The 17,864-nt window shown below is 41.3% G+C and overlaps 1 protein-coding gene across 3 annotated transcripts in view; it reads right to left on the reverse strand.

Annotated features, from left to right (window-relative positions):
* Positions 1-17,864, reverse strand: part of mtss1lb (MTSS I-BAR domain containing 2b) — an 81,013-nt gene that overhangs the window by 44,332 nt on the left and 18,817 nt on the right. For all 3 annotated transcript variants that reach the window (XM_071488437.1, XM_071488438.1, XM_071488436.1), the window contains exons 2-3: positions 12,753-12,814; positions 12,452-12,525 (exon numbers count right to left, since the gene is read on the reverse strand). In XM_071488437.1, the coding sequence (XP_071344538.1) occupies positions 12,452-12,525; positions 12,753-12,814 (136 nt within the window). The remainder of the gene's footprint in view (positions 1-12,451; positions 12,526-12,752; positions 12,815-17,864) is intronic.

Genomic DNA, 17,864 nt, shown 5'->3' on the forward strand with positions numbered 1-17,864 from the left:
TAAAATCTCTCCTCAAAAATTATAAATGGATCTGTTACTCAAACTGGACTGAATTGTATTGTATCTGAAACCCACTTACAACCACCCGTCAAGCCTACAGAGCGTGAGTGATGCTTCTCAGATAGATTTTGTCTGGAAAATCCTTTTAAGGTGAGAGAATAGAGTGAGAGATGAGGCGTGAGGTTCTGATCATTACAGCCACGGTTTCCTGAGTAATGTAGTCAGATGTTGTCAATGGAGGGTCCTCAGAAGGACAGCAGTACAAGGGTGTGTGTGTGTGTGTGTGTGTACAGCTGAGCCAGCAGCAGCCACACCAGTTATCACGCCTGGCTGATGGCTGTTAATGCTGCGGATTAACACCTAACTCTCACTAACTCCAAGCACACACGGAAATGCACACACACACACACACACACACACACACACACACACACACACTAATATTCCCGTTTCTCCCTTCGATATTTTTGACAAATTCAGTAAGAATTACTAGGTCTTATTAAAACACAAGAAAATTTCCTGAAAACACAAAATCTTCATTCTTAAAAAACACGATGCTGCAGTAAACAGTGACTGACTGCCCACCAAAACATGCACACATACACACACACTCTGTCAGAAGCATACCACTCCTCACTTCAGCCTCTTGTCTCATTAAGCAGGGACTTGGCCTTGGAACAGCAAGACCCACTGAGCTCGGCTTCCCATGCTTACTGAGTGAGTGTGCTGTGTGTGTGTGTATGTGAGAGAGTGTGTGTGTGTGTGTGTGTGTGTGTGAGAGAGAGAGAGAGTGTGCGTGTGTGTGTGTGAGAGTGTGTGAGAGTGTGTGTGTGTGTGTGTGTGTGTGTGTGTATGTGTGTGCGTGTGAGACTGAGCTTGTGTTGTTGACCTCCAGGACAATACTGCACTGTGACATCAGGAAATGTCCTCAGAGAGTTGCCAGAGACTGGGAGAAGGATGGAGGGAAGGAGGAGGGCAGAGGAGGAGGAATGGCAAAGATGGGAGGCAGAGTTTGATGGGAGAGGCGTGTGGGGAAGTAAGAGGAGAACAGCGTTTGAGCTGAGTGATGAGGGTAGAGGAAGCACTGAAGAGTTAGACGAGTGAGAGAAAAGCTCAATGGAAGAGGAAGAGAGGAAGAGAAAGGGGACTGTGGGGCTAGAGGGAGGAAAATAGATGCTTGCTGTGGCTGAGGCTTAATTAAAGACAATAATGTTGTTTTTGTAGCTCTCCACAACAACAGGCCTCTCAACCATGGCCTACTTACAGATGGGAGGGAGAGATAGAAAGAAAGAAAGAAAGAAAGAAAGAAAGAAAAAGGAGAGAGAGAGAGAGAGAAAGAGAGAGAGAAAGAAGAGTTATAACAGTAGTGTAGTTTTAAACAAACCTCCAGGTTAGTTACCTGTCTGGACAAGATCAAGAAGTCAGACAGTAACTATCTGTTGTAAACATCCATCAGAGCTTACACACAGTATTGTGCATGCACACACTTTTCCTGTAAAAAAGGGGCTCAGTAGTGAGATGCACCATCACCAGTGTTTGGCAAGATACTGATCATTACTCCCTGAAAGAAGTGATGAGTAACATTGCTTATTTCATGACTTTTGTTACTCAGCCCATGTGCACATCAACATCGATAAAACCTGCACACCCAAACATCACATTTTTTTCATTTAACAAGTTGTGGTTTTTGAAGTAGCCAGTATGGAGGGATTTACTGTTCATCAACAGCAATCATCATTTTGCTGCAGTCCCTCTGGGTTATGCCCATCATTTTTTTTACTTTGCTTCCTGTCTGAACACAGTTACACTGAAACAAAATGGCCCTCATTTTCTTCTTTATCTCCAAATAACACGGTTTAGATAATCCATTTGATTTTCTGGCTGCCCCACTGGACATGGAAAAAGACAAAGTTTGAGGAAGAAAGACAGTGTACGTTTGATTATAGGTCATGCATATGTATTCAGCTACAGCAGTGGGGTTAAGTTAAGGTCAGTAGATGACTAATCCTCGTGCTAACCCAGTTATGTATAGTACAAAAACCCAGGTCAAGTACATTGGTTGCATGATCAGCTGTATCAGTATCTCCAGTTGACTGTGAATGGCGTGCTATCTGTGAAATGCAATTAAGCCATCTTGCTCAGATTTCTCCTCAGCTCTTGGCAACAACGTGGCTATTTTTTCTCTGCCACCACTTCCACTCTCTTTCTCACACACTCACTCTCTCTTTCCTTGTTGCCAGGCAACCATGCACGTAGATGTGATCCCACTTGTCTGTGATTGGCTGAAGATGATGACAGATCCATGTCAGAGTCAGGGCAAAAAGAAAAGGGGAAGACGAGCATGTATCACACACATGAGATAAAAATGTACAATTATCACTCGATTGAAATGAAATTAACATTTTATTTTTGCTCCTCAAGGTACTGTAACACCCGCTGCCCATCGTTACTATTGTATGTGAGTTCAACAGGCTGGACCATGCATGTGTTTATGTGTGTGTATGTGTGTACTTGTACTTGCTACATAGTAAGGACCAAAAAAAGTATTTTACTAACAGAGTGAGGACATTTTGGGAAAGTGAGGAATTTTTGGCCGGTCCTCACTTTTTGAGACACCTTCAAATCACATTTTGAGGGTTAAGACTTTGTTTTAGAGTTATGTTTAGAATTAGGTTTAGGTTAAGGTCAGGGTCAGGGTTAGGCACTCAGTTGTGATGGTTAAGGTTAGGGTAAGGGGCTAGGGAATGCATTATGTCCAAGAGTGTCCCCACAAAGATAGAAGTAGAAGTATGTGTGTGTGTGTGTGTGTGTGTGTGTGTATAGTCACAATTGCTTGGCATGTTCTGTGCAGTGCCTACACAGGCACATGCCTGTAAGCTAACATGCATGCATGTCAGATTTGCATGTGTAGGGCTAAGTGTGTGTGTGTGTGTGTGTGTGCATGTGGGTTGAGCGTCTGTGTTTATCTGAGCAGTGCTATTAACTAGCAGGTGGTCCTCGCAGGGGGTGCCATGCTGCGAGCTGAATAAGGGAAACCACTCTTTGCTGAGTTGCATCCATGTGTTTGTGCATAATGGGTGTGTGTGTGTGTGTGTGTTTGTGTGTGTGTGTGTAGCTGCATTGAGTTAAGTGGCCTCACATCTTAGTGTTATCTCTCTTCCACTCACACAGGAAGTCATCAGTGCAACCAGTATGGAATGGCCTGCAGGGCAGCCAGATAGTTACTGAGGGCAACTAGTTGGTTTTCTCAACTCTCTTTATTGCCCCCTATGGCAGAAGGCCTTGGTTGTCATGGTTACAATAACAAACACACAGACTGTACCAAGAGTGGCATACCTACCATCGTCACAATGGTTACTATATTAACAGGCATTGCTTGGTTAGCTTTAGGAAAAGATTGTGATTCGAAATAAGTATTTCCTCAACATCAGACGATCTTTGTTGTCATGGTAACAATAATAACAACACAGATTACTTTCTCTACCTTTCATGGATAATAGAAACAACATAAACTGCTACTCTCACATGGGAATGGAACACCGCTCTGCTGTGTCATATTCCTGTGTTCTGTTGACCCATTCATCCACCACAACGTCTTCCCAACGTGGAGTTTGTCGCTCTATAAACTACGTCACCACACTTTTCCCTTTGCTCCTGTCATAATTACAATGGCCAATAAATGTCGCCTGACAACAAAACATAACTATGGGTCATAATAGCCTGCCGCATGGACGACCAACAGGCTCATTTTTCACAGGAAGACAGTCTCAATTAGGGAGAGTTGAATACTTTCATATTATACTGGATAAATATACACAAAAACATACAGATAGGTGAACATGTGGGCGTATCTCACAAGTAGGAACAAAGCACAACAAAGCCTTCACAATGACAGTTCAATTGTATGAAAAATGTACTCACAATATTCACTTTATTGTTTAAAAACATCCAGTTGAAAACCATGATGAAGGGATTCTGCAGTTAATCTGACAGGGCTGTGTGGGTACATTAAGACATTAAGCGACTGACATAGCTGACGCTCATATCCACTGCAACAGCACAGGCCGGCCGTTGAAGACTTCCTCACGATCCCCCACAACAGTCCTCTGTCCATTTTCTGTCTTTATTGCTTACAACACTCAATGTTCTCTCAATCACGGACCTCTCTGTCTTTTCATACAGTCCTCGGAGGTCTGGAACAATCCTCAACTGTTGCTCTGTATCTTTTCACTCCCATTTAAACACATTAACTATCATTTCTCCACACAGCGCCACTGTGCCTTAAATCTGCGCTTCTCTTATTTACAGCATTTACAGCAAATCAATGTGCTCTTCTTCTTTTCTGTCAAGTTTCAAATGTGCAGTGTGCAGCAGTTTTTAAACACCAATAAACTGTTTTCAAATTAAAATTCCTACCTTGGTAAAATGACTGTAAACTCATGAGACCACGGTCAGGATCTCTGGCAGCCTACATGTCACACCAGTGGTATTATTAGTGGTAGTGTTTCTCAAAATCAAGACCACATTTCCCATAAACTTCATTGCTTCCTGCCCCCCAGCTCCCTTCCTCTGGCTTCGCTGAGGACGATAAACATGTTGGAAATGAGTTTCCCAGCCTCTTTTCTCTCCTTTTCACCATCTGCTGTTGAGATGAACTTTGTTTCTGCCCTCTTCTTGTTCACTACAAAAACAATCACTCTTGTTCTTTTTTATGTACAATTACAGATCATTTCCCATCAGATAGTATATTAAGGTGTAAAAGACAAAGCATCAAAACAGTGAGCCACAAAACTAAAAAGTGATGGAGCAATGTGACTGCATGTAATGCAGTTTGCTGCTCTTTGATTCAGGCTTCCCTACAAAGAAAGATGTTTTTTTTCACACCTCAAAAATGGATAAAAATACAACTGAAAGCCAATCTAACCAAACGGGTATTGTCATTGATTCTACTTAAGGTCATTCAGAATACATCCACATTAGGTTGGTTAAATGTGTTTTTCCCTGTGTGAGGGTGTAAATCTGAAAATGCCAGCTTGGTAAATCTGATTGACGTCAATGTGCATCTTGCTAACACATAGCGTCATCAAATCATTATTTTAAACATGGTCTCTGATGAAAGACAAGAGCTGAATCTTGTCTTCTTGTCATTTTGATGAAAAAAATCTTGTTCTCTGTTGGCCTCAAATGCCAACAGAGAACAAGGTTTTTTTCATCTCTGCTCTGCCGAAGGTCGAAGCACGTCATTTTTTTTTTTAACTATTAATATGGCTGACCAAATGGACCTTGCCCACAGAGTGTGCAACTGGTGTCTTTTGAGCACTTTAAGCTCTTCTTCCTACCACTGTGACAGCCCTCTGGCTCTGCCATGGCCGGACGGGGTGTCTTGTCCTTGGTTGCTGCATGTTGTGTCTCCTTCAGGTCCTGGTAGGCGGAGTTGCCTTGGGTTTAGTGAAACTGGGTGCACCTGGCCAGTCCATCCAGAAACCATGTAGTAAACATCTGTCCTCATTTTCTCACACACACACCACATGGTGTCATTTAGTTGGGATGAGCTTTTTATTTTGCACCATATAACACCACCCTTTCATACATCCACTCACTGACACTACTGATCCACTGACTGCACATTTCACACATTTAGTTGTTGTATCTGGTTTTCTTTTATGTGAATAAATGTGATTGATTCTTTATTTCAACTTCAACTGTGTGCACTTCCTTCCTTTTGTCATGGCCTTAGAGCCGGGTCCTGACAGCTTTCAGTGCAAACAGACTGAGCACTTTTGTGTTGTGTGTTGTCTCCTAGGTCTGTTTAGGTTATTAGACAGATCAATTGAATTAAATGTTCTATGTTCCTAAGTCAGTTTTTTTGCAAACCCCATGTTTAAAACATAACCAAATCTGTCATAGAGAACGTTTCCTCCTGTTGTTATCAGCTGCCACTTTACAGGTCGTAACAATGAAAGGAGGATTCAACTGTGTCTACATGCATGAATGCATGCATGCGTGTGTGTGTGTGTGTGTGTGTGTGTGTGTGTGTTAACAGGATTTATGATATTCATTATGAAACCTTGTATTAAGATGCAGGCAGGCACCCTGGCAATAAACCGACCACACATTCTGTACTATCAAATCATTATCCTCATCATCACATCATCACACACACACACACACACAAACATACACATGCACACACACACACACACACACACACACACACACACACATGCACAGTGGCCCTTTATTGCCGTGCCTTGTGCCAAGTGTGCATCGTGAGAGTCCTGGGACTGAAGCAGGTTTTACTGCTGCTACTGCAGCGAGAGCGTGTGGAGATGAAAAGCGAGAGTGGAGAGGGGGTGGGTGGGTATAGACATGCATCATCATTATCATCATCATCATAGCAATAGAGATACAGGAGCTACAGCAAAACCTCAATGTAAAACCCATCAGTAACAGTGAATGGATAATGTGGGACTCTGCCCACCAGTACTGATCGTGATTTTACATGTTCCCCAACACAGTGTTTAAAAACTGTTGTATATGCAGGTGTCTGTGGTGCTGAAGCAGTTGATCGATCATAACTTTATCTATTTGATGCTCAATCTTATTTTTCTTTATTCATAATATTTTTCTGATTTCTTGCTGACTGTACAGAGCAGAGGTGCAACACACAAATGACCCAAAACATTATTAAAGTGAAACTAGTTTCATATCAAATGCTACTTTAATTAGTACCTTCATCACTTAAGCAAATGAAATGCAGTCCCCACAGTGGAAGGTATGCTGTATATCGTTGCGATCTGGGCAATGGCACCCTGAGAAGGAAGAGGGTGGTGACAGAGAAGGGCAGATTTAATCAGCCCAGGAATGTACAACAGATGGATAGTGGTGCATAAATGAACAATGTTATAACTAGAATGGCTCTCACTAGAGATCATACCTCTGCCAAGGCCAAACAGTTTCTTCCACCAAATTGTACAAACTCATAGATATCAACACAATAAATATGTCAGATTTTCTACATCAACATTCAAACATTATTTCCTGAAAGATTGACGAAACGTTGAAAAACACCCTGTGTCCTGGATCCTTTTTCTGCAATGCTGCTGACAAACAAACAAACAAACAAGCAAACAAACACAAAACCTTCTCCTTGGCAGAGGTAAAAAAAAAAAATAAATCACCAATTGTGGTTTCCCTTCTCAATATCTTCACCTGTGCAGTCCTGACCTAAAGACATTCTGAGAGACTCTTTGTGCAGTGGTGTCTGTGGTTCCTGGTCTGAGGCTGCTTGGTAAATTAAGACTAACCACAAAAACAACAAGACCTCACTCCAAGTGCTGTGTTCTCAAATGGTCAGACAAACTTTAACCAAAAATAAAATGTCTCTGGTTTCATTATGAACGGGCTGTTTCCAGTTAATATATAAGGTCATCTCAACAGAGACAGGACAGAGCCTGTGGTCTAACTCTCCATCAAAAGACCAGTGAACCACAGCTACCTGATGTAACAGCAGCTGAATTTCGACATGTGTTTTCAGATTTTAGCAGATTTTTAAAAAATCAGTTTCCAGCCTAAACAGCAGTGACATGAAGTCACTACGAATAGATTTTGAAAGACTAGAAGAAAACTTCTCCTCAAATGAAGCCTGAGTGTGTTCATATGGGCACACACACACACACACACACACACACACACACACATAGCCCTACTGACCTGATCAGTGAAGCTGTCGTGTTATGTGTTTGTTAATGGGCTTTCATTTCACTGTGGTACTCTCTCTCTCTCTCTTCCCCTCTCTCTCTCTCTCTCTCTCTCTTTCACACACATACACACACACAGCCAGGTTGCTCTAGGGAGACTGAAAGTTTGGGCTATGAAATGGGAGTGGAGAGCAGATCTAACAGTGCACTCCAATTCACCCCTCACTAGGGAATTCACAAACACTTCCACATTTCCTTCTGCTGGATTTCACCTACTTGCTAAAGCTCTCTCTCTCTCACTCTCTCTCTCAGACACACACACACGCATCATCATCATCATCATCATCATCATCATCATCATCATCATCACAAACACAAGAAAAACTCTTTCTCTCACCCTCCGCTGTCTTCTTTGACTTTGTCATTTTGAAAAGCAAGCTGTATAAATCTGGTACCTAAACATTAGGGGCCCTGCAGAAAATTAGGCCTGGCCAAGATCCAAGCAGGACAAAGCCACTAGTCCCACTTCTGCTGGACTATTTCCCTGCAGTCACCTTACACAGAGTGTGATGCAGTAAACAGCTTTGTTCAGTGTGTGCTGATTTCCACATAATCCTACAGAACAGAGTCAATAAATAACAGAGACATTATCACTGAGGATCAATGAGGATCTAATGTCCCCTATTACCTACATTTGTCTTTATATCAGAGGGAACACTCCACTGAAAGTTGCTGGGTTCATATTTTGCAACTTGTCTTTAAAATACTTTTTCATTCTTCTGGTCCACATCCTCCTCTGACTTCTGGGAAGCTATAAACAAAAGAGAAACAATGAGCACAAAGTACAGCCACTGGAGAGACTAAGGATCTACAGCCGTGCTGGTGCCTCACTGGGGCTGCACTGTTGGCTAAATGCTAACATCAGCAAGCTAACACGTACTCTATGATAACGTGAACAGTACAGAACAAACTAGGATCACTGCTTTGCGGTTGTATGCCTCTGTGACTCATACTAGTTTCAGATTACATCCCTGTTTATCAGTGTCATATGAAATAGTGACATTTGTGTGAAATTTTGTCATAATTGCTGTGTGAAGTATTGAGTAATGGCTAAAAAGTGTTTTGTGAGGTCACTGTGACTTTGACCTTTGACCTTTGGCCTTTGACCACCAAAATCTAACCAGTTCATCCTTGAGTCCAGGTTGACATTTGTGCCAAGTTTGAAGAGGTTCCTTCCACAAGACAGTACCGTACTGACAGACAACCCGAAAACAATAGGCCTCACAAAATAAGGTCTGATGATGAAGTTAGAGACACTAAGTTCATAAAATTACTATTTGTCCTGAGGGGAACATTCATGAGTTTAGCACATCTGGTAATCTAAGATATTTCAACCTGGACCAATGTGATGGACCAGCAGAAAAAGGCTTCCTGTCTTTTAAATGATGTATATTTGAGTGGAAACTCAAAGACTTGAGACTTGACATATTCAACATAATTCAAAATCATTATCATTAGTGGTTATGCAGTGATTTTGGACTGTGAAAATCTGGCCACCATGACATTGAGATGTATATTCTATACACTGTGTAATATACAGGCAGCCATTAATTCATTCATTAGCCATAATGCTTATCCATTCAGGGTCGCAGGAGGCCAGGAGCCAATCCCAGCTGACATTGGGGGAAAGGTGGGGTTCATCCTGCCCCAAGATACAAACATATACATACATATAGATCTGGCATATAGCTGGGTCGAATGCCTCTGTTTCCTCTGGCTCAGTATACCCCCCTTCCATGGCCCAAGTCTGGCCCATATACAACATAGTTGTCAGATGTTAATTCCACATCTGGACCAATTCTGGCACACACACACAGAAAATCTTCAACCAGTCACACATACATTCACAAATACAGACAATTTAGAGTCACCAGTTAACCTAAACCTACATATCTTTGGGTTGTGTGAGGAAGAACATGCAAACTCCACACAGAAAGGCCCCAGCCGGCTCGCAGGTTCGAAACCAGAAACTTCCTGCTGTGAGGCGACAGCGCTGCCTGCTCCGGCAGGGCGCCAGTTTTTTTCATGTCCATCAGCGGATAACAACATAGATTTCAGTTCACATAAAATTTGGACAGCAGAATGGAAACAGCCAGTCCAGGCTCATAAATGGGAATGTCGGTACAAGAGCACAGCGCAGCATCATCAGTACCCTTTGGGCTCGCACACACATACACACACTGTAATAAGTGGCACATTGATATAGCGAATGGGAGGGAAGACAGAGAGCATCATTATTGGTGTCGTCTCCTGCCTCCATCCATTTAACAAATCTATTAGAGAACATCACACACTGTGAAAGAGCAGCAATTGTAGAGCAATCTGACAAATGGAACAGGAACAGGAATGACTCACAGAATATAGAAAGTACAAAGAGCCTCTGATGCACAGTCTGCATCTTTGTGCCAACATCATTTGTTATATTTTTGCCTTTCTGCATGTGTGGCAGTGGCAGGGAGTTGTGTAATGAGCTGACAGAGCTTGGTGATTTCCTGGCTGGCCTGTAAAAGCAACACAAGCCTTTTCCTCTATCCTCCTCTATAGGAGCCCACCTGGGGCCACACACACACACACATACACACACACACATCATCATCACATTCTGTGTCTGGCAGCTGCAGCTAATGAGTTGCAACAGCTTCACTCATATTCCTAGTTTCCCTCAGCGGAACCATAGTATTCAGATGGCCTTCAGTGGGCGGTGAGTGTTTGTCTGACCTTCTCAGCCCACACTCTATCAAAACAAGCGCCAAGCTTTAAGCCTACACACAGAATATCAAGAGCGTCAAGAGTGTCAGATCCAAAAACATTAAAAAAACAATCCATTGACCATAATTCAATAAAGTTCAGGGAGTTCTTTTGCGCAGGAAAAACACCATGTTGAGCTTTGCATTAAAAAATATGCCAACAACCTCAACTAGCTTTACAAAAACTATAGAAACAAACCAGAGTGTGTGTGCAGCAAGGGGATGGAAATCACACTGCCACAGTTTCTTACCACACGCCCGTTTACCAACCAAGAGGCAACCTCTGGAGCTGAAACACAGGTGCCCAAACCTGCAGTTCTTCAAATGACCACTCCAAAAGTGAGCAAGTCCCAATAGACTCCAATGTTAAAATGCCTTTACAGCAGAAATAAACCTGTTTTCAATCTGGCTAAAAAACAGTTTTGGTCTCTTTACCTAATTTCCTCCTACATGACAACTGTACAGGGGTGAATTTTTATATAACTCACCCGTTAAAATTTTATTAAGGTTATATTAAGTTATGTATTGCATTTGAGGACATGGCGGCTTTGAGTGACAGGTGGCTGAGTGTATGTTTGCCACCATAGGCACCAAAATCGTGGGTGCTTCCGGGCCCTGGGCAGCCACATATGGGAGCGTGCAGTCGGGGCCAAATGTATTAGCTGCTGTGGTGTTTCGCTGTCAGGCCACTCCCCCTAACTGTAACCACCAATCCTAGATTGCCCCTCCAGTTGATCCATCTGGCACTTACCCCACTCCAACTGACCCAGTACATGCACATCATAGCCTCATCCTCACATTTCATGCTGTGTATTGTTAAACTTTTCAACTCCAGTTTGTGTGATATGTATCAGTCATCACTGTTCATTTCCTACACAGCTGAACTGCATGTATTTGACTTTTCCAAATCCATATAGCAACTAGTCATTTAGGCTCTGGTTTTTGCAGGTTTATTTTGGGTGTGGGGGTGGGACATTCAACTATTTACAGCACCCACCAGCAGAAAGTTGTGGCTCCACACATGCTACACCTCTTTGCCTATTTTTGGATTAGCTGGGAGTTAGGTGGAGTCAGGCACTGCCAAGATGGCGACGGCATAGCAGCCCACTCTGAGCTTCAAAACCTTTTCTTGACAAACCTGTGGGTGGCATCATGGAGGCTAAGTCCATCTTTATTTACAGTCTATGGTCTTCACCTGCTGGTTCTGGCTGACTAAAGTGACTAAAGTGATTACATGGAACTACAGTGAGAAACAGCAGCTGGCAGCATAACTGAGACTTTACACAAAGTTGTTATACTGTATAAAATTCCTGCTGCTGAAATTAAGAGTATGTCCTTTAATTTGTTTTGTAGAATTTGTTAAATTTTACTAATTCTCTATTAGCATCTTATGTTGTTCCAACCAGGTCCTAATTACAGTAAGTATTCTTGTTATTGTTAAACGCAGGACTTTTACACATCTTACAATGACAAATTTAAAGATACGATAGCAGAAGCTACCACCTAAGAACATTGGTATCAACCTCCCCAAAACAACAACATTGTTAAACAACTCACTATAATGTGAAACTGACCTTCCAAATGCATTGGTTAATCTTACAAAATATGTCTTGCTACAGAAATAGCTTTTCAACCTCTCTGAAATACGAAACAGTTGCAGTGCAACTGCTTTGAAGTTTAGGGCAAAATGTACCTCCACACTGCTGGAAACACTTTCATCAGTCACAGGAGAATTTAGCAGACTGGTTGATAATATCTCTACAACATCATAAGATTCCTAGTAGCCCTCTCATGTGGAGGACGCTTCAGAGGAGCAAAACACAACACACTGTTGGCAAAGGGACAAATACAGATTCAGCGTATAGGTTCTTTGTTCCACTTACAAACACACACACACACACACACACACACATCCACAAATAAAACACCCAGACGTTATCCTACCTCTGGTGTTGGTAGCCATGTCTGCCACCTTCTGAAAGGCATCCAAGAAGGCCACAGCAGCCAGGACAGTGGTTCTAGATGAACAGGAAATGCTAATTACTTCAAATAAAATGTTATTATGATTAAGGTTTATTAATGAGCACAGCCTATACTGCATATGGTTGGGTTTCACAGCCACAGGAGAAAAAGCATATTTTTTAGAAGCTTAAATTTTCAGTTTAGCTTTTTGTAAATAAAAAATGTATAAAAAATTACTCTCTTTTACATACAAGATATGTATTTGCTTCTCAGGGAAACTTACCGGAGCTGGGAATGCAGCTTGGTGGCCTTGGCGCTGAAGTCCTCCCACACAGGATAGGAGCACTGGCAACACACAGACAACAAGACGTGTTCATATCAACAGATATATATTTATGAGGAAGAATAACCGTATTGATATTATATATCATATTCATACAATATTTGTATCCTTCTTTTTGCACTTTCCATTTACATATGCATATTCATAGTATATTATTATTTATGGTATTTATATCTTGCCATTCTGTATTTTTATTTCTATTCTGTCTACCTCAGTATTCTATTCTATTGTATTTTTGTATTCTAATACACCGGACTGCTGTAACAACCTAATTTCCCTTCGGGGATGAATAAAGTCATCTATCTATCTATCTATCTATCTATCTATATAAATCTAAACCTCACTGCAGACTTTACAGGTGGTGCCAGGAGACAGATATACTTCAAATGTGAATAAATGTGGAAGAAACAGTCAGGAAGTCCGTGCATGTGTTCTTCAGCCATAGTAACTAAACTGACACAGTTTTGGATTTCATGTGGTTGAGGGTCTGAGGTCGTTGCTCTAAGCAGATGCATGACACACAACTTTAACGCCTGTCAGTCAACTGTTGACAAGTTTTCAAGGTCACATCACTTTGCTTCTTTAACATTTCACTGTGCCACCAAACTGAATGAGAAATTAAGGCACTGCTGTGTGTCTGCTTTAGCTGTTAAACCCAGAATCTGGTTTATTGACAAGTAGGTTTTCAACATACCAGAAATGTGCTTTGGTTTTTTGGTGCAAAACAATAAACAACATACATAGTAAGAGGAAAAAATATAAACAAGTGAGTACTACAGGTCAGATCACTTAAATATGAAAAAAGTGAACAATAAAGTAAAATATTTACAATAAAAATGTGAAGAAATATTATAGAAAATATAAATATATACACAAACTGTAATAAAAACCATTTTAACGGTCTGTATTGATTAATTATGGTTTGGTTTCTCCATCCATCACTGTGTGTCTATGTTTATTTCTCCTGCTGCTGACATGAAATGTTGAAGTAGTTTATATATATATCAGAGTATAACATTAATAACAGTAGTGGTATAAAGAAATTAACTGTACTTTATTTCGGTATTTCCAATTTACACTTCTTTAAAATGTGATGTTGCTACATTTCAGTGGTAAATATTATATTTTATCATTGTGTTGATTTGACAGTCACAGTTACGAGTTGACAAATATGATTTTACACATGAAAAAGACCAGTGGCTTTTTTTTTTTTTCTGAAATATAGGAGCATTTTAGGAGTTTGTTACCTGTGGTTGGCCTGGCTGTGTGTGTCAGCCAATCAGAGGATAGGCTCAGAGACCAACACAAAATGCCCTGTTCTCAGAGCTCCTCAGAGAAGGATGAGAGAGGAGATGTAAAACTACATTGAGATGGCTTTTGGTACTTTAAACCACACATATATCTTTTTATGGATATCAAAACTTCAAAGAAAACACTGGATAAGCGTAAAATATGGGTCCTTTAATTATAATAATTAGTCATTTAGGTAACAACAATAAAAAAAAAATCTAATTTTAACAGCTTAATGCAGACATTTATGCAGATCACACACTTTGTTCTCCTCCTGTACCTCTGGAGCTTCATAATGTTTCTCTCAACCCATTTCATTTTCTCTCATCAACAATATTCCCTGTTGTCTTTCCACCAAAGCATCTACACAGACCCACACACCCGTATCCCAGTGTCTCCAGTCTCTCCATCTCCACCCCTCCTCTCCTCCTTATGCAGCCATCTAATCCATCTACCCAAACAAACACATACACACACACACACACACACACACACACACACACACACACATACATATATATACAGAGCACTTGACAGCTACTGGCATCAGGCAGCATCAAAGGGTTTGACTAGAGCAGGATTGCTAACACAATTCAAAGCTAAAGCTGTGTCTCTAATGGATGCTGCTCCCCCATCCTCCCACACCTCCTTAGACTGGATGCCTGCTCTATCACACACCCCCAGCCTCAGCACATATTACATTGTACTTGATCCAGGTTAACCTATAACCCTGTTAAATGCTTGCAAATTATGTGTGTGTCTGTGTCTGTTTGAGTGGGTATTTCAATATGAGCTGCAAACATCCTTACAGGAACAGAGACAGAGGGAAAATGTGCAAAAAGAAACTTAAGGAAACAGGAAATAGTGAAAAATGAAGGTGAAAGAGGACAGTAGGAAGGAAATGTCTGTGTGTGTGTGTGTGTGTGTGTGTGTGTGTGTGTGTGTGTGTTGGGGGGTGGGGCATCCTGTCGTAATGTCAGCCTGGCACAGACAGTAAGGGCTGTATACTCTTTGATCTGGCCCGTTTGATGTGGCTTAATTTGGTCTGAAATCACAGTCATATTTCCCCTTGGTACCAAAAGCCAACCCCTCTACCATCCTCCATCAGACGCACACACACACCCCGATCCCTCCCCTCGCAGGCTGTTTGAAGTGCCCCACGGAGCTTAAGTAGTGTGGATGGGAGATAACGTGAAGTGACGCCCTCCTCCTTTTGCACACACACATACACACACACATACACACACTCATACACACACTCATACATACACACATGAGCAGCCCTTCACCTCATTTGCATATTTTAGGCATTTCAATCTAGTAAAAGGGCCCAGTGGCAAGTGACCAAGTGATGATTGTTTGGCTCTGTGTGTGTGTGTGTGTGTGTGTGTGTTAGTGTGAGAGAGAGTTCTTGTGTGTGAGTTCTTCCTGTTTCTTAACATACAAGCCTTCCCCTACACACACAGATACACACACACACACACACGTGTTAGTATTCTGTTCTGAGGTACATGAGAACATGTTAAAAACATACAGCGTCATGTGCATGTTACCTGTATTGATAACCAACACAGACCTCCCCCAAGGCCAGTGTCAACTGACATACACCAGACTTCAGAGAAAAAATATCTAATTCATAATAAATGATCTGGATGATTTGGATGCACCAAAATTTAATGGGTTCCTCCCTGATCCATGTCCCACCCCTCCACCAAGTTCGGTGCAAATGTCAAACAGAGATTTGGTACTCTAAGGAGTAAAATATTTTATGGTCACATCTACTGACCCAGAGGAAAGGAAAATTCAAGTTCTTCTTTGTCTTTGCCTATTTCTCCTAGACATAATGGAGCTCAATTTAACATCAATGTATTTCTTAATCTCAACTCCTACGAAATAGCTTTCCTTGAGGCTCAGCCCAAGTCCAATTTAAGTTCCACTTAAGATGATATTTGCTTGTCTGAAATAATCAGCTCATAAGACAGTAACAGTAAGATCCTAAAGAAAACTTGATTGGCTTATTAATGAGCCTGCACCACACCTGGAATTGTGATTGTCATCAAATGAAGGCCTGTAAGGCCTGTAAGCCCAGCAAAAGATCTCCTGCTTTTTTTGTGTTTCTCATGTTATTCTCAAACTAGACATGATTGATTTGTTATATCTTAGCTATTCTTTTGCTCCTTATTTCTCCTAAAGGGGGGGTGGGGGGGGGGGGGGGGGGGGGTCCGAACTGAGTAATCTCCAAATAAGAGCTGATTTATTTCTGTGAGACAAAGAAAAGACAGCTAAATTTTCCTCTAGGGAGAGTGAAGGAGAAACCAGAAGTTTCGGTTTCTGTTACACAATAAAGAAACTTAATTCAAAAATAATGCAGACTACAGAAAATCCTGCAGTGCACCATAAAGGCACAGACAAGGTTTCTGCTTCACTATTGCCTACTGTTATAAAAAAGTAGAAGAAGAAAAAAGAGGAGGGCAAAAAGAGAAAATATAATGTGCGCTTAAAGAGAATAAGAGAACAGGGCCAATGAAAGAGCAGTGTGAGCAGTGGAAAAGGTGGAGGAAACAAGTAATTCAACCTATCCCATCTTCATGGACGGCAAGCATTTGGGCACATTTCAGATTTTATAACCTCAAGGGGAGGAAGGAGCTCAATAAGACCCATGTTGTCTGCAGGCTTTATATACATTTATAAGCATTTGAATATCCGATCATCACTAAAGTTGTCAAAGTTGTCCTAGTGACATTTAAGGTGTATTGATGGATTTCCAAACATCAGTCATGCATTGAGTAACATGCAAGAAAACATTCCACCTTAAAAGTTTGCGGCTGTTAGCCTCTGAGCTACTTGTTTTCACTCATGCTGCTTAACACCCGTTAATTACAAGCTTCTACATCCATGCTGTTGTCTAATATTACTCAGCTGGATGTTTGTCTGACTGCTGCAGCATATTCTCAACATGATGAAACTGATGTATGTAAATTTGCCACCGTAGGAACAGTGGTGACCTAATCTTTGAAACGAGCCGCAACTTAATGCTGCATGTGCATGTGTGTGCATCATAGGTTACACCTAGCACTACACCTCTGACCATAATATATATATATATATATATATATATATATATATATAAAATAAATGCACTATATACCTATAACCATTGATTTTGAATGGAGAATCGACTTTGAATTGAATCCTGAGCCTGGGAATGTAATTTTCTGAATCGTGCACCCCTAACTTTCATACATTTGGGATTTTCCCATATTCCTCTGATTAGAGGACACTTTAAAGATGTCTGTGGTGGAAACTGAATTATCTTACAAAGAGAGAGGCTGTTTGTCCAGAGTCAAAGCTTTGCTGTGTGAATTCTTTTGAAATCGACCTCGGCCTGTGAGCTCTGTGCTCCATAAATGTGTCTGCGACTGTGTGTTTGTCTCAACCCGAGAGCTCAAAGACCGCGACCATAACTACTGTTCTCAAATGATTGTAGGACTTGAAATATCAAGTCGGCCGGGGAGCAGATACACAGCGTGTGAGAGACGCAGGGCGGGAGACAGTGAGTGTGTGAAAAGGCTTTTGGATTGTATGCTGTTACATCACCACTTCCTGTGTCACAGAGAAACTCAGCAGGACATGCATGATTACCTCTTATACACACACACACACACACAGATACAGACACACAGATTCACATCCCAGAGTAAACATATCAAAACTGAAAACATATCCCAGCTTTCTAAGACTGTGATTCTATTCTATAAATTT

Source organism: Trachinotus anak, unplaced genomic scaffold, assembly GCF_046630095.1.
Source record: "Trachinotus anak isolate AG129_WGS33_773 ecotype Australia unplaced genomic scaffold, CSIRO_AGI_Tana_v1 ptg000011l, whole genome shotgun sequence".
Lineage (NCBI taxonomy): Eukaryota > Metazoa > Chordata > Actinopteri > Carangiformes > Carangidae > Trachinotus > Trachinotus anak.